This window comes from Taudactylus pleione, unplaced genomic scaffold (assembly GCF_031769625.1).
Source record: "Taudactylus pleione unplaced genomic scaffold, aTauple2 ptg000021l, whole genome shotgun sequence".
Classification (NCBI taxonomy): Eukaryota; Metazoa; Chordata; class Amphibia; order Anura; family Myobatrachidae; genus Taudactylus; species Taudactylus pleione.
The window spans coordinates 11,416,675-11,442,868 of NW_028284423.1; the positions used below are offsets into that span (position 1 = coordinate 11,416,675).

Genomic DNA, 26,194 nt, shown 5'->3' on the forward strand with positions numbered 1-26,194 from the left:
TACACTCAGCAAAGGAATACCCAGGGGCTTACACCCATCAGAGGAATACACAGGGGCTTACACTCAGCAGAGGAATACCCAGGGGCTTACACTCAGCAGAGGAATACACAGGGGCTTACACTCAGCAGAGGAATACACAGGGGCTTAGACTCAGCACAGGAATACACAGTGGCTTACACTCAGCAGAGGAATACACAGGGGCTTACACTCAGCAGAGGAATACACAGGGGCTTACACTCAGCAGAGGAATACACAGGGGCTTACACTCAGCAGAGGAATACCCAGGGGCTTACACTCAGCAGAACAATACCCAGGGGCTTACACTCAGCAGAGGAATACCCAGGGGCTTATACTCAGCAGAGCAATACCCAGGGGCTTACACTCAGCAGAGGAATACCCAGGGGCTAAACTCAGCAGAGGAATACCCAGGGGCTTACACCCATCAGAGGAATACACAGGGGCTTACACTCAGCAGAGGAATACCCAGGGGCTTACACTCAGCAAAGGAATACCCAGGGGCTTACACTCAGCAGAGGAATACCCAGGGGCTTACACTCAGCAGGGGAATACACAGGGGCTTACACTCAGCAGGGGAATGCACAGGGGCATACACTCAGCAGAGGAATACACAGGGGCTTACACTCAGCAGAAGAATACACAGGGGCTTACACTCAGCAGAGGAATACACAGGGGCTTACACTCAACAGAGGGATACACAGGGGCTTACACTCAACAGAGGGATACACAGGGGCTTACACTCAGCAGGGGAATACACAGGGGCTTACACTCAACAGAGGGATACACAGTGGTGTACAGGCAGCAGTGGAATACACAGTGGTGTACAGGCAGCAGTGGAATACACAGTGGTGTACAGGCAGCAGCGGAATACACAGTTGTGTAAAGACAGACAGTGGTGGAATACACAGTGGTGTACAGGCAGCAGTGGAATACACATTGGTGTACAGGCAGCAGTGGAATACACAGTGGTGTAACAGGCAGCAGTGGAATACACAGTGGTGTACAGATAGGGATGGAATTTACAGGGCCACACAAACAGCGGTGGAATACAGTGTGGTGTACAGACAGCAGTGTTATACATATTGGTGTACAGACAGGCAGCAGTGGAATACACAGAGGTGTAAGGACAGGCAGCAGTGGAAAACACAGTGGTGTACAGGCAGCAGTGGAATACACAGTGGTGTACAGGCAGAAGTGGAATACACAGTGGTGTACAGGCAGAAGTGGAATACACAGTGGTGTACAGGCAGCAGTGGAATACACAGTGGTGTACAGGCAGCAGTGGAATACACAGTGGTGTACAGGCAGCAGCGGAATACACTGTTGTGTAAAGACAGACAGTGGTGGAATACACAGTGGTGTACAGGCAGCAGTGGGATACACAGTGGTGTACAGGCAGCAGTGGAATACACAGTGGTGTAACAGGCAACAGTGGACTACACAGTGGTGTAAAGGCAGACAGTGGTGGAATACACAGTGGTGTACAGGCAGCAGTGGAATACAGAGTGGTGTACAGATAGGGATGGAATTTACAGGGCCACACAAACAGCGGTGGAATACAGTGTGGTGTACAGACAGCAGTGTTATACATATTGGTGTACAGACAGGCAGCAGTGGAATACACAGAGGTGTAAGGACAGGCAGCAGTGGAATACACAGTGGTGTACAGGCAGCAGTGGAATACACAGTGGTGTACAGGCAGCAGTGGAATACACAGTGGTGTATAGACAGTGGTGAAATACACAGTGGTGTAAAGACAGCAGTGGAATACACAGTGGTGTACAGACAGCAGTGGAATACACAGTGGTGTACAGACAGCAGTGGAATACACAGTGGTGTAAAGACAGACAGTGGTGGAATACACAGTGGTGTACAGGCAGCAGTGGAATACACAGTGGTGTACAGGCAGCAGTGGAATACACAGTGGTGTACAGATAGGGATGGAATTTGCAGGGCCACACAAACAGCGGTGGAATACAGTGTGGTGCACAGACAGCAGTGTTATACATATTGGTGTACAGACAGGCAGCAGTGGAATACACAGAGGTGTAAGGACAGGCAGCAGTGGAATACACAGTGGTGTACAGGCAGCAGTGGAATACACAGTGGTGTACAGGCAGCAGTAGAATACACAGTGGTGTACAGGCAGAAGTGGAATACACAGTTGTTTAAAGACAGACAGCAGTGGAATACACAGTGGTGTACAGGCAGCAGTGGAATACACAGTGGTGTACAGGCAGCAGCGGAATACACAGTTTTGTAAAGACAGACAGTGGTGGAATACACAGTGGTGTACAGGCAGCAGTGGGATACACATTGGTGTACAGGCAGCAGTGGAATACACAGTGGTGTAACAGGCAACAGTGGAATACACAGTGGTGTAAAGGCAGACAGTAGTGGAATACACAGTGGTGTACAGGCAGCAGTGGAATACACAGTGGTGTACAGTCAGCAGTGGAATACACAGTTGTGTGAAGACAGACAGCAGTCGAATATACAGGGTTGTACAGGCAGCAGTGGAATACACATTGGTGTACAGGCAGCAGTGGAATACACAGTGGTGTAACAGGCAACAGTGGAATACACAGTGGTGTAAAGGCAGACAGTAGTGGGATACACAGTGGTGTACAGGCAGCAGTGGAATACACAGTGGTGTACAGTCAGCAGTGGAATACACAGTTGTGTGAAGACAGACAGCAGTCGAATATACAGGGTTGTACAGGCAGCAGTGGAATACACAGTGGTGTACAGGCAGCAGTGGAATACACAGGCAGCTGTGGAATACACACTGTCGTGTAAAGACAGACAGCAGTATAATACACAGTGGTGTAGAGGCAGCAGTGGAATACACAGTGGTGTACAGGCAGCAGTGGCATACACAGTGGTGTAAAGACAGACAGCAGTGTAATACACAGTGGTGTACAGGCAGCAGTGGAATACACAGTGGTGTAAAGAGAGACAGCAGTGGAATACACAGTGGTGTAAAGACAGACAGCAGTGTAATACACAGTGGTGTACAGGCAGCAGTGGAATACACAGTGGTGTACAGGCAGCAGTGGTATACGCAGTGGTGTAAAGACAGACAGTGGTGAAATACACAGTGGTGTACAGACAGCAGTGGAATACACAGTTGTGTGAAGACAGACAGCAGTGGAATACACAGTTGTGTGAAGACAGACAGCAGTGGAATACACAGTGGTGTACAGGCAGAAGTGGAATACACAGTTGTTTAAAGACAGACAGCAGTGTAATACACAGTGGTGTACAGGCAGCAGCGGAATACACAGTTTTGTAAAGACAGACAGTGGTGGAATACAGTGGTGTACAGGCAGCAGTGGAATACATAGTTGTGTAAAGACAGACAGCAGTGTAATACACAGTGGTGTACAGGCAGCAGTGGAATACACAGTGGTGTACAGGCAGCAGTGGAATATACAGTCGTGTACAGGCAGCAGTGGAATACACAGTTGTGTATAGACAGACAGTGGTGAAATACACAGTGGTGTAGAGACAGCAGTGGAATACACAGTGGTGTACACACAGCAGTGGAATACACAGTGCTGTAAAGACAGACAGTGGTGGAATACACAGTGGTGTACAGACAGTAGTGGAATACACAGTGGTGTACAGGCAGCAGTGGAATACACAGTGGTGTACAGGCAGCAGTGGAATACACAGTTGTGTATAGACAGACAGTGGTGAAATACACAGTGGTGTACAGGCAGAAGTGGAATACACAGTGGTGTACATTCAGCAGTGGAATACACAGTGGTGTACAGGCAGAAGTGGAATACACAGTGGTGTACAGTCAGCAGTAGAATACACAGTGGTGTACAGGCAGCAGTGGAATACACAGTGGTGTACAGGCAGCAGTGGCATACACAGTTGTGTATAGACAGACAGTGGTGAAATACACAGTGGTGTACAGGCAGAAGTGGAATACACAGTGGTGTACATTCAGCAGTGGAATACACAGTGGTGTACAGGCAGCAGTGGAATACACAGTGGTGTACAGGCAGCAGTAGAATACACAGTGGTGTACAGGCAGCAGTGGAATACACAGTGGTGTACAGGCAGCAGTGGAATACACAGTGGTGTTCAGTCAGCAGTAGAATACACAGTGGTGTACAGGCAGCAGTGGAATACACAGTTGTGTATAGACAGACAGTGGTGAAATACACAGTGGTGTACAGACAGCAGTGGAAAAGTGGTTTGATTGATTTTGCTGCGCTTATACACACCAACTCTGACCTTGCATGCAAACTATTATTTATCTTTATTGACAAATTCTCCATACCCCAGAGTCTCTCACTCTCTAGATAAGTACCAGTGGATTTTTACACAGTGCCATTTTAATCGGCAGAAGTAGCTGCTCACTGACAACGGACTTTGTGGAAATAAAGAGATAAAGCGATTGGTTAGGATAGCAGGCATAGCTACAGCCAACAGATCACTGGCGGAGGGGAGAGGGGACTACTGCAGTTTTTGTGCTTACACTGACATGTCAGACAAAGTAGTAATGGCCAGAGGCTAATAAAAGCCTGAACAGCGCAACGTGTTTGTTCTTGCAGAGGTCTGTGCAGTCAGGCACCATGATCACATTATCCGCCCTGAGCCTACCACAAAGATAACAGCTCATAGTGCCAACTAAATATGGCTTTGTGGAAAACCCGCTCCATCATTTTCCTCTGTAACTGAATGTTATGTGCTACATAAACACTGCACCATTTATTATCGGAGTTAAACAGATGGACTACAGTGTTGTCATCATGATAATTATGGAGTCAGCGATGATGGTTTCCTAGATCTATGCTGCTCGGAGTCCCCAGATTACTCACTACAGGAATTTACCAGTTCTGCAGATGCCATTTCCACTGCAAAGTGCACATGTCGGAGACTGCTATGGCTGCGTAAGTCTATTGTATATTACAATAAATATTATGACTTTGATAAAGAGGGATAACTACACTAAAAGGCACAGGAATGCTATTATTTGCATTTTGTATTTGACTCAAGTTTTAGAATATAAATATAAATGTCCCATTGCAGGGCTTTCCCTAGCACTGCTCAGTGTCTCATCATGTACAGAAAGAGTCATTATTTTTGTCTATGCCCCATAACCCAGTTATCTCCTCCTAGTTCCTCATGCATGATCATCCACAACCTAGTTCCTCATGCATGATCATCTAAACCCATTTAGAGGGGTATCGGTGAAAGCCGGACTGGATAAGATTCCGGAACGCCGGACTGGGACAGCTCCCTGCAGCGACCTCTGCTGCTGAGGAGCTGAAAGCTGTATAATGCGCGTCCCTGAGTCCCCGCCCGGGGGGTTTGTCAGTGACAGGCAGGGAGCGTTCATTATAGTGTCTCCCTGCCGGACCAGATGCCGGAAAGCCGGAAAGGACCAGCTCTACTGCTAAGAAGCTGTGTCTGGGGGTTGTGTAGTGACAGCCTGTCACCGGGGGGGAGGGAGAGATTACAGCCGGCTCCCTTGGACAGACAGCGCATTACAGCAGAGCTGTTCCGTTCCGGCGTCCCGGCATCTGGTCCAGCAGGGAGCCACTGTAATTATCGATCCCTGCCTGTCACTGACACACCCCCCGGACAGGGTGTCGGGGATGCGCATTATATAGCTGACAGCTCCTCAGCAGCAGAGGTCGCTGCAGGGAACTGTCCCAGTCCGGCGTTCCGGAATCTAGTCTGGTCCGGATTTCACCTAATCCCCATTTAGAGCTATAGCCAAGTGGTACTGTAGGAGGCAGGTCAGATGCCATTAGAGGAACAGTCAGGTCAGATAATAGTAGGCAAAAAGGCTACAGACCAACTGCAAAGTGTGCTCCTAGCTCTTCCAGCAACCTAGTGTAAATGTATAGCAAATACATGCCCTACACTATGCATATTTAAGCTAAGACATTTTTGAAGTTATAGAGCCTTTACAAGACTGCTCACATCTGTCAGTGTGACCTGTATGAGGTCCAGTGACCTGTGTTTCCTTACACAAAGCAGTATACTGCAGGCATAGGAATCTTTACACAAAGACAGTTTGCAAGAAAGACCATCCTGCAATCCAAATGCATATAAGCAGTGGGAACATTAAATAACATTCCTTTATATATTTGTGTATGGTCACTTGGGAACATGATACTAAACGTCTTAAAAAGAAGTGCAATATTTTTTGAGTTCTAGTTCCCAATTTTGTGAAAAAAAGGTTAAATATGTTTAAAATACAAAGAGAACATTTTCTTTTCCTACTTTTTCTGAGTTCCAAACCCGTTACTCAATCGATGCTTCCATTGACACCTATATTGGAGTCATTTTCACGTGCTGATTTGCTCTTGAAATCCTGTTTCTCCGTTTTCCCTACTGAGTGTTCTGTGCCATCACAGTACAACTTCAAAGGACTCATATGTATGATATATCAGTGACTGTTCTCACATAAAATGCCTAAAGGACCTGCACAAGCTTAGTTAGAGGAAAATAAGAGGTTTGGACCCAAATACTAAATACTGGCTCACACCAGGAAGAAGGCAGCCATGAGTTTTAGAGATGTGTCCTTACTAAGCTTTGCTAAAATCAAGCAAAAGACCCCTCTGTCTTGCGCCACAGTATTGGATACAGGGGTGTGCCATATTATAGGCTGTTCCTAATTCGCAAGTCATTTCATAACATGTATGTTCATCTATATGAGATATACAGGAAAAGAGCATTTGCAATTACACAAAATGTACACAAATGTTTGAATAAAAGCAGCATAACTATAGCCAAAAACTAGCATAATAATAGGGGAAAAGCAGCATAATAATAGGGGAAACGCAGCATAATAATAGGGGAAACGCAGCATAATAATAGGGTAAAAGTAGCATAATAATAGGGGAAAAGCAGCATAATAATAGGGGAAAAGCATCATAATAGTAGGGGCAAAGTAGCATAATAATAGGGGAAAGCAGCATAATAATATGGGAAAAGTAGCATAGTAATAGGGGAAAAGTAGCATAAGAATAGGTAAAAATCAGCATAATAATAGGGGAAAAGCAGCATTAATAGGGGAAAAGCAGCATAATAATAGGGGAAAAGTAGCATTAATAGGGGAAAAGCAGCATAATAATATGGGAAAAGTAGCATAGTAATAGGGGAAAAGTAGCATAAGAATAGGTAAAAATCAGCATAATAATAGGGGAAAAGCAGCATTAATAGGGGAAAAGCAGCATAATAATATGGGAAAAGTAGCATAGTAATAGGGGAAAAGTAGCATAAGAATAGGTAAAAATCAGCATAATAATAGGGGAAAAGCAGCATTAATAGGGGAAAAGCAGCATAGTAATAGGGGAAAAGTAGCATAAGAATAGGTAAAAATCAGCATAATAATAGGGGAAAAGCAGCATTAATAGGGGAAAAGCTTCATAGTAAGAGGGGAAAAGTAGCATAGTAATATGGGAAAAGTAGCATACATGACAAACAATACACTGTACAGTATGACAACATAATTTTCCATTTGCATTCCCTTTGTCAGTCTTCTGTATAGACAGCCATGTGGATTAGTCTTCTTCACGCTTTGTGCTACATTTGGTGGATCTGCCCTAAAATTGGATGGTTTTGAAAAGACCAGCTAAGTGCAGAGGAGTTCACCTAACACCCTCCCTTTCCTTTTATTTATTCTACAGATCCAAAATATACTCTGGCATAACCTTAGTGCAGCTATATGTCAGATTACTTCTCACTGGAAACAGGATGAGTCTTCCCCAGCAGTCATTAATCACATCTGAGACATCGACATCATGATGAGAGAATATTGCAGGCCCCCAGGACTAAAAACTGCACAAGTTCTCTAACAGTTGGGATCCATTGCTCTGTTACTATATGAACCCCCTCTCTCTTCCCATCCACAAACACCTAGGCCCCAGTATACTTATCCCTCCTTTTCGCATGTCCGATGTACAAGTGCTGATTACCCCGTCCCTTCCCTCTAGAGCAGGGGTCTTCAAACTTGGCCCTCCAGATGCTGTGGAACTACACATCCCAGCATGCACTGCACATAGTTTTAGCATGCTGTTATATCAAAAAGGTGGCAGTGCATGCTGGGATGTGTAGTTCCACAGCAGCTGGAGGGCCAAGTTTGAAGACCCCTGCTCTAGAGTAAAGCTGTCTATGTTAAAATATGCACTGGTCTTTTCTCATAGGAAACCGATGGCATGCTTTATCAGCCTGTTACCCTGTATTACTATAGCTACTATTATATTTTAGGCAAACGTATGGAAAGTTTTTCCCATTATGTAACCCTTCACTCATCCTTCGTTTCTTCCTTATATACCACTCCTCCACTTTAATAATAAACATAAAATATGGATGGTTCAAAATGAAAAGGAACCTTATAAAATGCATGAATCAAATGTGTGCACATGCAGTAATTTTACCATGTGCTGAAAGTTAAACATACGACCTAACATGTGGCAGTCACAAAAAATGCTAATCCCCCTTCTTGTGTCACTCACATGGCCTCCATCACCTCTATTCAGTACTCAACTTGTCACATAATTACCAGCTCCCAGGAGAAGGTGAGCTTGGCTAAGCTAGAAAGAGCTACAATGGTAGGCATATGAGGTATGGATTTGCTGATGCATTTTTTCCAAACAAAAAATATATTTTTGCTCCTGCCACAAGCCAACAAAAGCTGCTTGGTTTGGCTTTGCAAGTTGGAAGTACATGAAAACAGAAATGTCTTGCTTACACTTACAATCACACACCTAAACCCGAATATGACTACATCCATGTCAGATGAAATCCAATGTTAGCTTAATAAATCTGGATTTGTGTGTCCCACATGGATCATTCCCCCGTAATACCACACTCCTCTTCAGTGTCCTGGCCAAAGCAGTGCCTCATTATAGCTAAAGCCTTTTCCTCAGTTCATTTAATGCAGTGGGATCGCTGTATCGTACTGTATCATATCACAAGCACGATCTGTCTTCCCACTGTACCATAAACTCGCTTGTTTAGAACAGACACATACATTAACGTCACAACAATTATGTAACATTTAATTAGAACCTCAATAAACATTTCATCACTTCAAACAAACTACAAAAACAGATGAGTACTCCTGTAACATTCGGATATATAAGGGTCTGCTTAGGGAAACATGGATAAACATAAAAGGGGATTTTGTAAACATTTCTATACATATATAATTACAACCAATACATAGAAGGAACTGTGATAGCAGCTCAATATAAGATCAAGGCAACCAGAACTCCAGAAACCACTTAGCTGAAAAGTTCCATTTTATTTTCTTTGTTTAATAATATATCTTTAAAACATGAAAGTGATAACCGTTTATGTTCCAGGCAGCACCTGTCCTTAATCATAGCTATAAGCACTATAATTGAATTGAAAATGAAAACTATCCAGCCTAAGTTATACATGTTTTTCACATGCTCTTGTCTTTGTACATGGTACTGTAAGTCACAAAGAGAAATGATGTGTCAGCAGGTGTGTCCCAACATTATAAATGATAGTAAACGGCTGACCTAAGGGTCTTCTTTTTCTTTCCCTGATAAAGTCATTTTAAATAAAAACAGCATGTATTCTATATTAATATCCTTTACTTATGAAGAATATAATAACATTGGGGTATATGTATTAAACATATTACTAAAACAATATACCAATACCTCTTTTATGAACTGTTGCTGTTCAATGGATCATATCCTTCCATTATTTTCTTAAAAGCAATACTTTAACACAATAAGAGACTGTTAAAAGTATACCAAGGGGGCATATTAAAAATAAGGTATGTCATTTGACATAGTATGTAATTTTAATCAGGGCCGGATTCAAGAAGAGATCCTCAAAGGCAGCCGGCTATGATTAAGTGGGGCTGTAGCTGGCCAACAACCTGCACCGACACGCAGTACATGTAAGACGTTCGTTGCCTGAGAGCAGGAAGAATGCTTTATGCTAGACTCCTGCAGCCCCGGGAAGGCTGAGACAAGTATAGTCTGGTGTAGCCAGAAGTTCCTAATGATGTACATTTATCAGTCACAGTGTGATGTCAGCAGGCCAGACAGGCACATTTAGTCTTGCTGCTGAAGTGTACGTGTCGTCTATATAAAACCATTTTGTGGACTGAGCTACTACCCAGCCTACCAAATCACAGTGAGGTAGTAACATTACAGAGCCACAAGGCACCCTGCGGCCCCTGCCACAGTTATGTAATTTGGGGATGATTCAGACTCGGAAGTTAAGCTGCGCTCTCTCGCAGCCAAAAGGGGCCGGGGATGCAAAAACCACGATCACATTGTCTGGTGTAAGGACGCCCTCTATGTTTTAGAGAGCGATGGCAGAGCGAACGCACGCCGCTATAAAGACGCCCACTTTTATTTCTTAACACACGTCATCTCCAGGAAGTTTATGATTAATCAGAACCATCGAGAACCATCGGAGCTGCACGCAGCGCTTGAGGTAGCCCCTATCCCGCCGCAAGCACTACGATCACTGTAGGCTGAAATACAACCAAGTGACGTGTACAATGACGCCTCCATGCTAATTGTGCACACCCATAAAACTCCGCTTTGACGCCCAGACACGCCTGCGTTCACAGCACCTCTCCCCTGTTCACAAGCACCTTCCCTTAGTTTCTAGTGAGATCAGGGACCCAACTATCATGGAAAATGGCTCAGCTTACACTATAGCTGTGTACACAAGAGCTACACTTCTATATCAACATCATAGTTATACTTATATTATTGAGCAAGCAATGTTTGTTGTTGACAATGGTGGTGTCTTAGCACATTTGAAGAAGTAGTGCTGCAATAGATAAGTATACCGAGCACTTGTCTAGACTGTTAGCAGAAATATTATACAGCAACATCAGTGTGCATGTCACTCTCTGTCCATAGTCTGTAAGCTTGACAGCAGGGCCATCTTATTCTAAGTCTAGTTATATTATTCTGTTTATTACCAATTGTAAACCACTACAGAGTATGCTTGCACTATATAAATAAATGTTAATAAGAATGAATGTTCCCCAGTGTCAGTGCTACTTGGTTGCATTACAGATGGAAATAACAGGCGTAACACCTGAAGTATATCCAGCTCTTATGTTACATTCTGTCCTGATTAGCAGATCTTGCTGGTTTTATCTTTTAAACAGAAGGCTAGAACACATCAAAAGCCAGAGCAATCTATATCTTAGAAAGTAAATGCAGCTGGAGTGCATCTGAGGGAGAGGAAGCCCCTACCACCTGCATCTCTAATAGCACTTTTATGTCTAGTGCAATAACAAACCAAGATACAACAACGACAAACATTCATGATCCAAAGACAAATGCAAAGGTGCTCTCAGAAGCTTCAAAAGCCTCTTTCCCCTGCTGGGTAGGGGTTATTCTAAGTTCACTAAACTGTACAATAATGTGTGATTATTCTGGGTCTTTGTGGACCTTTAATGATCAATCAAGTGAAAGAGCATTGCAGGGATATTGCAAGTGGGTGGAAGGAAACCTCCCTATTTTTACAGACAACCAATCTGCCATTATCCTACAGATAGAGGCAGCAGATTTATTTGTGTCTGTCATGGCTTTTTGGGGCAAAATTTCTAGATACTATTTTTTTTAAGAACCTTTTATTTATTTAGCATTATGTGAAATGTAGATTTGATGCTAAAGTTATACCTCTTTTTCAACAAAAACCCAGGTCCGACCTGGGTTTCCAGACATTGGCCCTGATTCAGAGCCGGACGCTCTGACCAGAGCGCTCGCTCTGAATCAGGGTCCACCTCCATATATATGGAGCGTCCTCCTGGACGCTCGTATAGCTGTGGGTCACCACCCACAGCATATACAAGCGTGCAGGATGATGGTCGCGATGGTCTTGACCATCGCGACCATCGCCACTGCGAGCAGAAGCCTGCGGTTGAGTTTTTCAACCGCAAGGCCAGGAGTGATTTTGGCTCTATCAGAGCCAAAATCACTCCCACTGACATCACTAGTGATGTCAGTGGGGCCGGCTTCTGACGGTAGGCGTTCCCTTGGGAACGCCTCTGTCTGGCAGGCATGCCCCCGGCACGCCCACCAAAGGGGGCGTGCTGTCAATCAACATCGACAGCACGCCCCCTTTGATCAGACACTACGAGCGAAGGAAAGTCCTTCGCTCGTCGCGTCTCGCACATGTGCACGACGGAGCTCCCTCCGTCGTGCGCATGCGCAGTGCAGACCATCGACCCACTTGCGAGAGGACAGCCGCTCACGAGTGGGTCTGAATCAGGGCCATAGTTCCAACCCACCAGCACACTGCAGCAAAAACAATACTTAAATCCTACATGATAATAGAGATTGAGAGGTATTGGTTACACATATTTGCAAATATATGAATAAGCGCCAGGCCAATCGTCAAGGCTCCTCTATACTGGCGTCCCTAATATTAAGGGGCTCACGTCCGAGAAGCAAGGCACCCCAAAAAAATTCCAACCAAGGGCCATCCCCAGGGCATCACACGAAAAAGGGAAAAAGGTGATAGTGAAGTATGTAGAAAAGATGTTTAAAGATAAATCAATAAGTGTTAATGAAATGATAAAGAATTAAAATGACATATATAATGTACAAACAAATAGAGAAGTGATAAAAGTATTCTATGTGAATTAAGTGGTGATGCCATGAGAAAGGCCCAGTCAGAACCCCCCCGGGGGCGCCACTCCCAAACGCTCACCCCAAAATAATTATTGCTCATAATGGTAGCACCCACTCTGGGTCATATAATTACAATTGATGTACTGCATGATAACATTACATATGTAGGGCAAATCTCTCTTTTTTTCTGTGTTCAGTGTAAACCCCGCCCTTTACAAGCACCTGTGTTATGCAATCAAGCTGATCTGAGCAACTACCATTTTTCTTTGTAAATTTGGAGAGGCATGAAGGCAGTCAGCATTAGGAGGAGGTGCTGATGCTTATACTGCCATGTGGAGGTTTTTTGGGGGTACCTTCAAGGTAAGTTAGCTCTCAGCTTACATATGTGCTGTTATCATGCAGTACATCAATTGTAATTATATGACCCAGAGTGGGTGCTACCATTATGTAGCAATAATTATTTTAGGATGAGCGTTTGGGAGTGGGGCCCCCGGGGGGGTTCTGACTGGGCCTTTCTCATCGCATCACCACTTAATTCACATAGAATACTTTTATCACTTCTCTATTTGTTTGTACATTATATATGTCATTTTAATTCTTTATCATTTCATTAACACTTATTGATTTATACTTACACATCTTTTCTACATACTTCACTATCACCTTTTTCCCTTTTTCGTGTGATGCCCTGGGGATGGCCCATGGTTGGAATTTTTTTGGGGTGCCTTGATTCTCGGACGTGAGCCCCTTAATATTAGGGACGCCAGTATAGAGGAGCCTTGACAATTGGCCTGGCGCTTATTCATATATTTGCAAATATGTGTAACCAATACCTCTAAATCTCTATTATCATGTAGGATTTAAGTATTGTTTTTGCTGCAGTGTGCTGGAGGGCAAATCTCTCATTTTTTCTGTGTTCAGTGTAAACCACGCCCTTTACAAGCACCTGTGTTATGCAACTACCATTTTTCTTTGTAAATGGTTTCAACCCACGTCAGACATCGTTTACACAGCACTATCGATCAGGGTTATTCTCAAGTCCGCCCCGTTCACACTGAACCTGGGTCTGCCCTGCTAAACTTGTGATGTCATAAAAAGTGGGAGGTGACTGCTCCACTACCACCAATCAGCTAATTTTAGGCATGACCCAGGTCGGATAACCTGGGTTGCAGCGTTTACACTGCACCATTACCCAGGTCCATTCTGGGTCCGACCCTGGTAGCTATCTGGGTTGGATTGCAGGGTCATTTGACCCGGGTTATTTTTCAGGGACTCTTTTACACTGAGCTACGACCCGGGTAGACCCAGCAATAACCCAGGTTTTTGCTTTGGTGTAAAAGGGTTATTAGTCACTTTTGCACTTTTTTTCATGTTGCTTGAGAGACATTCCTTATTTTCTCTTTATATATAGACCAAATAAATAATGTACATATTCTCTAGCCATTTGAATGACAACATGCAGGAGAGGAATGCCATAAGTCTCACAAATAACTATGATCCAGCTATGCCTTAATTGGCCTTTTTTCAGCAGCTGAAGCATCACTAATACCTCCAGACAAGTTGTTTTATTTGGTTCCTACCTTTGAAAAGGGCAAACAATCCTTGTCAGCTTCCTTGTCTTTCACTTCAAAGTCATAAAGTGCTTTGCATTGAGGCGGAGGTTGAGGTAAAGGCTTGATAATCTGCACAAAGTTGGTTGGAAAGAAGCCGTGGACCCCATTGATTTCTCCGTGGTACCAATTCTCATCAACCTGACGGCGAAGCACGATGATGTCGCCTTTGTTAAATTTCAGATCCCCGGGCTCTTTCCCTTCGTAGTTATACAAAGCTTTGGCACACGGTAACTGAGGTACACCCTGGAAGAAAAATAAAATTTAAAACATTAATGTCAAAAGCATTTAAAATATTGTAAATTTACATCACAGCCTTTTCTGTAACCTGCGTATTACTGTACAGTGTTTGGTAAATATAGAAATTAGCATTATATGTGTGTACGGCTTCAGGTTGGCACAGAGAAAGGTATACTGTATCATGTGCCATTTCTGTTCTGTATAGCGGAGAGGTGCAAAGTTCCTGCTATACAATCCCCAAGCGCCACTTTTACTTAATGGCCATTATGCACTATTTTTTATCAATTTGTGCTTTGTAAACTGTATACCCTAGTCATTTCTTTTTGTATTATGCTTGGGATAGGACTGGAAATTGCAAGCAGAACAAAAATTATCGATGCACAACACTTAAAGCTAAATTTCACTTGAGACGCATACTACATTCCATTCCCAAATGTGGAGTGATGGGAATATTCTGTGGAAGAGTTGTGAAAAATGTGATCATCTCTACAAGCCAGTAAACCTCTGCGCTAAATTCATTCTAGGGAACAAAGGTAGGTTTTCAGAATTGTGAATATCAGACATTAGGCCTGATTCAGAGCTGCACGTATAGTGGCCGCTTTCCATGTTCGGTCATAAATGTGGATTTCCACCTGTATTCGGGGGCAGCTGCACCCATTCCACCCTGAAAGTGGCTGCCATCATCACCAGACCCATCCTTGGGGCAGGATATACGACTGAAGACAAATGGAACTCTACATATATGCGCTTACTTCAGAATAGACGCAATTCTGTCAACACGCCCATGGCAAACCTATTCTACATGCGAATGCCCTGTCGCACCCAGTCAGTCACAATGAATCGCCTGTGATTGCTAAAAATCGCGAGATCCGTAAGTAGACGGAATTGCGCACACCCATATTGTTTATCAATGGAGATGAAGTTAAAAAGTAATCACATTTACAAGCAACAATTCACACTATTTTAAAGAGCAAAGCCCTTACTATAAACCTAGAATAGGAAGTGTAGATTGTTATCCCAGCTTGACTACTAAAAACCTTGGAATTAGCTTTCCACATGTACACTGTACACAACATATCCAAATTCATGGTGTGTTATGAATCAGATCACAGACAGAAATGTCCTCCAAGCTTTCAACAGCAAAAGCCTTTTTCTAATGAAAGAAAATCTATAACAGATCTGCTCTGGAACAGTAACTTGAAAGAAAATAATAATAGCAACTTCCCATATTCATTAATTTTACAGCATTTAACAAAGCCTTCCAAACCTAGCAGATGTGTAAGCCCACTGCTCCACGGTTCTTCTCCATTCACAGAGAATTACCATATGTACTTCATGCTTCCCAAAGCACACCGAAACACCCATCCATCATACAGTCACCTCTCCTCTGGTGATGCTGAAGCTGATTTGAGATTACTTATCTAGGAATAATTGCTATCTGCACAATTATAATCTATTGTAATAAATTAAAAGAACGTGGTAATGCAAAAAAAACAAATGACAACAAATAAGATCAATACAATAGATGTAGGACTGATGCCTGCTGGGATTAGATTGTTTCATTGACTGATGTTGTTGCACACCAAAGTCTCACTACACTATTACCACTAGGATAGTAAATAATCCATACTGTTCAATAGAAATATGATGCTGTACATCAGTGGTGTCAAACTCGGGTCCTCCAGCTGCTGTGGGACTACATATCCCAGCATGCCCTGCCACAGTTTTAGCATGCCCTAATAGCAAAACACTGGCAGTGCATGCTGGGATGTGTAGTTCCACTGCAGCTGAAGGGCCTGAGTTTGACACCACTGCTGTACATGGTCGTAAGAGATGACAGCAGGAACTGAGGTGTGCTGGAACATCACTCGCAGCACAGCAGTACAAGGATAATGGTACCCTCGGCCGTACATTATCCTAAATATAGCAATATACCTGAAAATTGATATGTGCTAAATATAGCAATATACCAGTAACAAGCTACAAAACAGGAGCATAGAAAACATTACACTGCTCTCAGCACAACCTATTCATTCATGCCCTGTAGTAAAATAAACTCCAGGCACGCATATGGATGTATTTATATAAAACTGGGTACACACTGGAAAGATACAGTATATCTACAGATCAACTGATCTGCAGATATATCAGCAGATAATGGTTGTTCATACACACTGATCAACCATCACTGCCTCTGGTCACTGGTCCCACTGGCCGGGGGTCGCGTCGGCCTCCGCAGCAAGTGACCTTCCGTACACACAGCACGATGAGCAGACATAGCTGCAGACATATCTGCCATAGGCTGTGCTGCACAGCTGGCACGATATGTCTGTGAACAACGTAATTCACAAACATATTGTCTGTACATACTGGCCGACGCGCACACATGATATATCAGCCAGTGTGTACCCAGCATAACACACCCACAGAAAGGATATACCAATGATGAGTGCAGTCACACATACTGTTCACAGAGACCATCCACACTTCTGCTTGCTGCATGCACCATACAGTAGGCTGTTAATGGGGGGTCTTCAGCCAAACTACACATTACCCATCCCCACAGCACTTTAGCACCACAACTCAATGATGGAAGCGGAGACTCTTCTATTCATACTTACCTGACAGGTAATTCCATCATCCAGAAATGTAGCCCTCTAAAACAAGGAAATATTGAATGTAGATAATACAGAATCAGGCAGTACCTAACGGTTGTGTGCATTTGCTACTCTTATACAGGCAAAATTAATTATCTATGTACTTCATCAATAAAATACACACAGTCGGTGTTGTTATTGGCCCACATAATAATATTACATTACATATAATAATATTACATTACATATTTCTGCGTTATGTAAGTAAAATGAATGATTATATAAAAGAATAAAGTAGTGTGTAAGTAAAACCCATCTGGTTATTTAAGATGAAACATTACCTGTGACAGACTAATTGAAATGTTGTGTTAGTGTGTGTTAGTGACTGGTCACATGCTTATACAGCAGGGAGGGAACCTCTGCCTTGCTCTGTAGCAGCTCACTGGTACATGTCTAATAAAGAAAGACATGGGAAGCCAAATCCATTTGGCGGTTCACAGGTTTGACTATTGAGAGCTGCTTCTACCTCTTTCTATGCCCTTGTTTCAAGTTTGCCCTTTTCAGTGTAAAAAAAAGTGTGCTGAATAGGAGCATTGAGATGCATAGAAACTTTCCCTTACAGAGGAGATCTGCTCTGAAAGAATCTTTCAGAAGCTCTGCTAAGACCTGGACTACAATCCAAGTCTGTAATAAATGAAACCACTGCTATCTGCATGCTGGACACATCCTCGTCACACGTTCCCCCAGCAAAGTGGGTCTGCTGAGCTTTCACACTTACATCTAACAAAAATGTGCCACCAGGCAGAGTTAGTGACAATGACTGCAGCTAGTGCCTAGGCTTTTTTAATTAGGCAGACCCTCCTCTGACACGGTCTCCATCAGATCTAGCACTATAAAGTATTTTAACGCTTAAACATAAGAAAACCAGATACTCACTGTGTTTAGCTCATTTCTTAAAACAGTTTTAACATTTTAGGTCCATTTAAGAAGGAGTCATATCCTTTAGAATGTAAGCTCACACGAGCAGGGACCTCTTCCCTCAGGGTCGTAACTAGGATAGTGCGACCTATGCCATGGCACAGGGCACCGCAGGGCAGGGGGCGCTGTTTGGTCCTGTCACTTTTCTGTTTATTATCATTCTCACTTGTAGCTTCCTCTTATTTTATCCTCAGCATCTCCTGGCCTCCCCTATCTCTTTGCTGGCCCTTCCCAATGAGGCCATTGCCCTTTTTCGGGTGTTTTATCTCCTTATTTAAAAAATAGGGGGCGCCAATGCTCTGTCTGGCACAGGGCACCAAAAAGTCTACTCTGTCTTCTCTCATGTGCTTTTCCTTCCCGGACGGGTATGCAAATGTGCAGGTAGTTGGCAACGCACCACGCCAAGGAGGACAGGTAAGAGGGCTGATGCAGCACTACATGTATGACCTGTGAAGTAAGTCTTGCATGGATCATGCTCATAAAATGGGTGCAAGCAAATGCGGCAATGTAGAGTTGTACGCATTTAAAATTGCAACCGAACAGGGGTTGGACATTCTGCTATAGGCAAAATCCAGTGAGGGTGTGTTGGTGTAAATGCAGGTTGTGCAGAGTTGCAAATATTCTCAACTACATCTGTTGGAAGGTGTATCTTTTGCATCTGGTATAGGTGGACATAGATGGGCTAGTATACAGTAGGTGCACACAGATGGGCAGTATGCAGAAGGTGTACACAGATGGGGGGTATACAGTAGGTGCACACAGAAGGGCCTGGCATAAAGCAGGTGCTCACAGATGGGCCTGGCAAACAGTAGGTGCACACACAGATGGGCCTGGGATACAGTAGGTGCACACACAGATAGGCCTAGCATACAGTAGGTGCACACACAGATGGGCCTGGCATACAGTAGGTGCACACAGATGGGCCTGGTATACAGTAGGTGCACACAGATGGGCCTGACATACAGTAGGTGCACACAGATGGGCCTGGCATACAGTAGGTGTACACAGATGTGCCTGGTATACAGTAGGTGCACACAGATGGGCCTGGGATACAGTAGGTGCACACAGATGGGCCTGGCATACAGTAGGTGCACACAGATGGGCCTGGTATACAGTAGGTCAGTGTTGGCTAACCTTGACACTCCAGCTGTATGGAACTACATAACCCAGCATGCACTGCTACAGTTTTGCTATTAGGGCATGCTAAAACTGTGGCAGGGCATGCTGGGATATATAGTTCCACAACAGCTGGAGTGTCTGCTAAAGGCAAAATCCAGTGAGGGTGTGTTGGTGTAAATGCAGGTTGTGCAGAGTTGCAAATATTCTCAACTACATCTGTTGGAAGGTGTATCTTTTGCATCTGGTATAGGTGCACATAGATGGGCCTAGTATACAGTAGGTGCACACAGATGGGCAGTATGCAGAAGGTGTACACAGATGGGGGGTATACAGTAAGTGCACACAGAAGGGCCTGGCATACAGCAGGTGCTCACAGATGGGCCTGGGATACAGTAGGTGCACACAGATGGGCCTGGCATACAGTAGGTGCACACAGATGGGCCTGGTATACAGTAGGTCAGTGTTGGCTAACCTTGACACTCCAGCTGTTATGGAACTACATAACCCAGCATGCACTGCTACAGTTTTGCTATTAGGGCATGCTAAAACTGTGGCAGGGCATGCTGGGATATATAGTTCCACAACAGCTGGAGTGTCAAGGTTAGCCAACACTGCAGTAGGTGCACACAGATGGGCCTGGCATACAGTAGGTGCACACAGATGGGCCTGCTGGGATACAGTAGGTGCACACAGATGGGCCTGGCATACAGTAGGTGCACACAGATGGGCCTGCTGGGATACAGTAGGTGCACACAGATGGGCCTGGCATACAGTAGGTGCACACAGATGGGCCTGGCATACAGTAGGTGCACACAGATGGGCCTGGGATACAGTAGGTGCACACAGATGGGCCTGGCATACAGTAGGTGCACACAGAAAACACATGTATTGTGCATGAACATTTCTTTTGATTCAATTACTCCAGTTTTAGTTGCAAAATAGCTGGATACAAAACACTGAGGAATACAAAGACAACTGTTAATAATATTCTTTACTAGACTGACTGAGCATAACAGTAACAATAATTATTTCCTTTTGCAGAGATGTGATGTTCAGCACTTAGTAAAGAGAATAGAATGCAGGGTTATTCTCAGCAGGTTTAACATACGGTAGAATGTGTTCAGTAATGCTCTATTAATTCATCGTCCACTCAGCAAAACAAACGACTAGATGAGGATAATAAAAATGTTCATTGTTCCCCACAAATCTACAGTGACCAGGTCCTTCTTTCAACAGCTGTCATTGTAGATCTACACTTCAAACACAGACATGCACAAAAGTGAAACTGCAATAGCAGAAGATGGTGAAATGGTTCAAAGTAGAAACTAGTTTCCAGTGGTCAGATTCTTCGGAATCCAAACAAAGTCGGACCCTTCTGACGTGCACCTCTCACAGCTCTATATGCAGCCCCCTCTACGCTCTGTGCTGGTTCATCAGGCACCAGGCCCTGAAGATCTGCTGAGTTTACATTTTCCTTCCAGCCTTTCACTTGGCTCCACATGAAAGGAAAGCAGCATAGTAAAGAAAAATAAAATAAAAGTCCCAGTAGTCTGCCCACAGCTTTGCAACTGCCATTGTCTCCTGCCAGCAACATGGAAAAACTTAAACTGCCTATAATGAAGGTGTAATTACATTATAGTTTATGAATCTCTTAAGTTATTTTAGCAAATATGTATTCTGATTTTACTTGCTTCCTAATGAAAAAACTAAAAAGCTAGATATGAATAAAAAGTGCTCTGAAGTTTGGTCATTGTGAGAAAGATGCATTATAACCTGAATGTTCCAGTGAAGGTTTATTTTTTCTATCAAAGTAATGGACTTTACACTCACTCTTATCTCATCACTTGATGTCAAAATAGAAAACTTATCACCATTTTAGTCATACAAATACCACAAGCTTCACGGTTAGACATCTCATCTACATCAAATTAACAATTAGCATGTTGGGTTTATTTTGTTTAGTAAACACCTGTCACATATCTTACTACTCCAGCTATTGCCTCCTCTTATGACCGATAGCATTCTTACTTCCTGGCCCCACAGTTCCCGAGAGGTCATTATTGATAAATTGGTACTGAGCATTCCAAGTTCTCCTAGGTTTGGAGCCCTGAAAATAAGACCACCAAGTGGATAGATCCCCTTCAGTATTTGTTCCCTGACGTCACTAGTTACTGTCCAACGTCATTCTCTACTATCCACGTGGACATAGAGGGGGAATATAACCCTGTGGCAAGCAAAGCGAGCCACCGTGCCTGAAGCGTGGCAAGCGAAGCGAGCCCGCAAGGGCACAAATCTCTTTTGTTGGACTTTATGGGCATGGAACCGCACTTTCGCCCTCACTCTACGTCACTTCCAGGTACAAATACTGAAGGGGATCTATACCTTTCCATAAGACCAATGACGGAGGAAGTAGGGGTTAGTCATGTGACCCCCAAGGTTCTGCCAACCAGGGGAAATCTTTGAAAATAAATTATATTTAAACACAGGCCTTGATCTAAATTACTGTACTGTACAGTAGTTTGTACTTTCAATTCATGGTTACATTACAATATGTTCTGTGGGCACACAGGATCAAAGTGAGGTGGTTTGGTGGTAACACACAATGCAATGTTTGGAATAAAAAAACACCACAACATATCACCAAAAAAATCTCATAGCTCACTTACCTACTTATCCCTCATTAAGATAATGAAGGGGAATGTCCAAGGGGCAAGCCTGGGTCCTTAAGACACAATTTGCATCACTGTGCAGGGCATGGCCATAATGAATCAACTGGTATATTAGGACCTGATCACTTATGCTTGATGACATGATGGCATCCTTATCAGGGCCTGAAAACGCAAATTGTGTCATCAGGGAAATTCTAAAGAGACATTGTGGGAGAGTAGTAGGAAGGTATGCCTCATATTAACCATCAAGCACAATGGTGGAACGGTGAGAATTTGGGTTGTTTGGCAGCCGCAGGTCCTGGGTGCCCTCTAGCAATCATGGAGTCCATCATAAAATAAAGAATTCTAGAGGAAAAACATAAGGATCTCCATCTGATGAAGGAAGCTTGTCCAAAAACATACTGTATCATGCAACAAGATCATAGTGCCAAGAGAACACCAGTGAATCCACAACTAAGTAGCTGAAATGAAAACATTAAGAAGTTTTAGAATGACCAATCCAAAATTTGTGACCTGAACGACTTTGAGAAGTTGTGGAGACCTAAAGGAAGCTGTGACTATCACTCAATTATTTTTTTTAAATAAAAATAAAGCTGAGCATAGACCATCAAAATCAAACATCAGTGAGATAAATCAGTTGTAAGGAGGAATGGGACAAAGGGCCTGATTCAGAGCCGCTCGTAAGCAGCCGCTTGTTCGCTCCGAGCGATGTTCACCCAACTGCGCATGCGAACCAGTCATTGCGGTAGGAAATTGTGTGCTCGCAAAATAGCGAATGCCTGCTAATTTGAGTGACAGAATGAGGCGTTTGTGGGTGGTAACAGGGGAAGGTGCTTGAAAATGGGGAGTGGAGATCCGAACGCAGGCGTGCCAAACGGTCAAAATGGGCGTTTTAAGGGTGTGCATAATTAACAAAGCAGCGTCATCGACCACGTCACTTGGTTGTCTTTTAGCCTGAACTGCTCGCATGACTGCGGTAGGAAAATTCTACCACAAGCACTGCGAGCAGTGCAGATGCCTTTCGATGTACTCGATTAATCTAATAAATAGTGGAGATGATGTATGATGCGAGCGGCCAGGGGGCGTTTTTAAAAAATAGCGAGCGCATGTTTCGTTCGCTCGTTCAGACATAGAGGCGTCAACAGACCGCAAAGAGCGAGCGCTCTATTTAAATATCCGGACCCTTTTTCTGAACGAGTGAGCGCAAATAGCGTCCGGCTCTGAATCAGGCCCAAAATTCCTTAAATTTGATGTAAGAGACTGACATGGACTCATTGAATGTTGGTGTGTATGTGCTTTTCCCCATATGGCTACTTTATGTTTGTCATTATTTGTTAAGCAAAAATTGAACCAAGTAAAATATGTTATTTGTTGCCACATGACAATTGAAAGATGGTGTACTTTCCTTTTCATATGACATGTTTCAAACACAGGCGTAAACTGGATTTTTCTTGCTATATAAAGTTAGCATATAAATAGTTTTAAATAAAAATAATTGAAATAAAATGACAGTGTGCACTTATCAATGTCAGATTATTTTCCCAGGCTCTCTAGCAGTCATGGAATGACTTTCCCATTGATACTAAAGTTACAGGTTCAGAAATAGCATTGCCACCTTTGGCTACATTCTGCAACTTAAATTACACGGTGACATCCAATTTATGCCAGCAGTCACTACCACAGTGCCACGCCCTGCGCCTTTGAAAGGTAATCCCCTTCCAAGAGAATAAAAGAAAAGCCGCAGAGAGAGTGGCGCTGAGGTGGAGGGGCAGCACTGCAGCACAAAGATGCTTTTCAACAGTAAAACACATCAGCAATTACATATTCACTTTAAGAAAAGGCAGCGAGAGTAACAGTAATAACATCAATCTGACGATGTGCCCTATAAGTGACATCCCCTCAGCTCTCCAGAGTCACAAGAGTCTACTGTTCTCAGGCGACATATATTATCTCTGAGTTTTCAAATAAATCTAGAAAGGTTATTTTGTAATTGAAGAAAGGCAATCACTGATTTTTACTGGTCAATAAAACATAGTTAAAATGTCACCAGATATAGACGTCGTTTATTTGTAAAGTGTTGATACAGGAAAGAAAAATAATAAAAAGACTGGTTACAACTTTACCCTGTATGACTTCTCTAAATGTCATCATTACATATATATGCTACTTTCTGTATGCAACAGAGCATAAGAAACCAAGTGTTAGGTGCCCTGGTGGGGGAAAGAAGTAAATGAAAGTAAAGTAAGGAGAAGCACAAGAGGATAGAGGCCCGGCTCTCAAGACCCCATTACTTCATCAAAGTCTTCCAGCTCCTAACTTGCTGCTACATGCTCCTTCCTCCCTGTCTACCCCATCTGTGTCACTGCTGTTTGTCTGCCCCTTGTCACGGCCAGGGTTTCTCGGCATGGTAGTCACCGGGTATTACCAGTGAGGTCGATATGGAAGGGTGTCTCTGGCAGCGGTGCTGGTGTTTGGCGAGGGGCATTGGCTGCACGTGGTTCTGTGCGGGCACATTGTCACTAGGCCTGGTGAGGTCTGGCTGTGTTTCCGTTCCGTTGGCATGGGCGCCGCCATCTTGCCTGCGGCCATGTGATTCCAGCTGTCCAATCCTGGTAGGTCAGGTGCTCATTCCAGCCAGTCACAGCACGGCACTGAGTATTTAGGAAGGTCCAGTGCCTCCCTTCCTTTGCCAGTGCAATGTGTTTCTCAGCTGCGGCTGAGAGAGAGTACCTGTGCCTTACCTGCCTGCCTGTCTGTTTCGCTACTAGCCTGAACCTTGCCTGCTCCAACCTGCTGGATTTACCCTGCACCCTCCACATACCTTTGACCTGCCTGAGTACCTGAACCTGCTGTTCCCTGCACCTTGCCTCCCTTCACTCCCAGCTGGACTTCATTACCTCAGGATGCATTTGTTACAGTTAACCATACCTGCATTCGTTACAGTTCATCATACCTGTGTTCAGTTACAGCTCATCATACCTGCATTCTGTTTCAGCTCACCATATTTGTATACTGGACTGTTCCTGCCTGTCACTACCTGGACATTTTCCCATTAACCCCCACTAGAGTTATCAAGTGCAGTTTAGTGCTATACCTGGCCTTTTTCATTTGCCATTCCCATGTCTTCTAAGACACTTATTAAAAACACCACTTTTTCATTTACGTCTGCTTCTGTGTCTGCTCCTATCACCACCCCGGGTCCACAACAAATTCAGGACCTCATACCCCTCCCCTTTAGAATGTAAGCTCTTACGAGCAGGGCCTCTACCCTCTTGTGCTTCTCCTTACTTTACTTTCACCTACTTCTTACCCCCCACCAGGGCACCTAACACTTGGTTGCTTACGCTTTGTTGCATATCTAGGTGTTATGGTCACTAATGTAGCAATGTATATTATCCATGTCCTTGTCCTATTTTGTACTATAAGTCAGTTTTCAAATTATTTATGTACTTTGTAAGGCGCTGCGGAACACTTGTGGCGCCATGTAAATAAAGGATAATAATAATAATAATACATATGGTCATTCCATTATACATAACAAACAATTATATATTCATTCTTGCCAACCTATTCTTCAAGAGATCCTGGAGTATAGGTCAACAGGGCAATTGGAGAGGCATGGGATTGGTCACTCAGGTCATCATGGCTCCACCCCTGCTATGGGGGGGCGGACCCTTTACAAACCAAATAGCTTCTTTAAGCCTTGCTCACTTCATTAGGGAAGTGTGCAGGAGGGTGGACTGCTCTTCTGGGCGGCAGGGGCAACTCTTAAGTAAGTTATAGTAGTATAGTCCCTACTGTACATTAAGGAACTGAGAAGTCACTTAGAAGGTCCATGGCCAGTAGTAAGGTGCTCATTTAGCAACGAGTTTTATCATATGCAACAAGTGTTAAAACTCATTGTGCATGATAATGGTGCTCCAGTCAATCAGCACCTGTCATCTGTTTGATAAATGATAGTTGGGAGCTGAATGGCTAGAGCAACATTATCATGCACAATGAGTTTTAAAACTGGGCCCCTGAATGTAAGGATTATTTATATATATCAGTGTTTAGAATACCCACTCATTTTTTCATTCTTAGTAGCCCTTTATCTCTTGGTCACGTGCACGAAGACTAAAGTTGTATTATTAGCATTTAAAATACCTTTTCTTTTAAGAAAGGCAGAAAGGATTTGTTATCTACTTCCATTATAACTGTTCTGTGAGCTCATTGCTGTGTCACTTGTGCAAAACAAAAGCAATTTCTATGCAAATGCGTTTCCTGGGCTAGAACCACTAATAACAGCGCCGCTTGTTAAATCAATTGAAGAGGCGCTAAGGAGGATCATTTGCTTATTCAAG

At 43.6% G+C, this 26,194-nt stretch overlaps 1 protein-coding gene across 5 annotated transcripts in view; it reads right to left on the minus strand.

Annotated features, from left to right (window-relative positions):
* SH3RF1 (SH3 domain containing ring finger 1) overlaps positions 1-26,194 on the minus strand; it is a 301,996-nt gene that overhangs the window by 112,758 nt on the left and 163,044 nt on the right. For all 5 annotated transcript variants that reach the window (XM_088448450.1, XM_088448446.1, XM_088448447.1 and 2 more), the window contains exon 3: positions 14,219-14,494. In XM_088448450.1, coding sequence (XP_088304576.1) covers positions 14,219-14,494 — 276 coding nt within the window. The remainder of the gene's footprint in view (positions 1-14,218; positions 14,495-26,194) is intronic.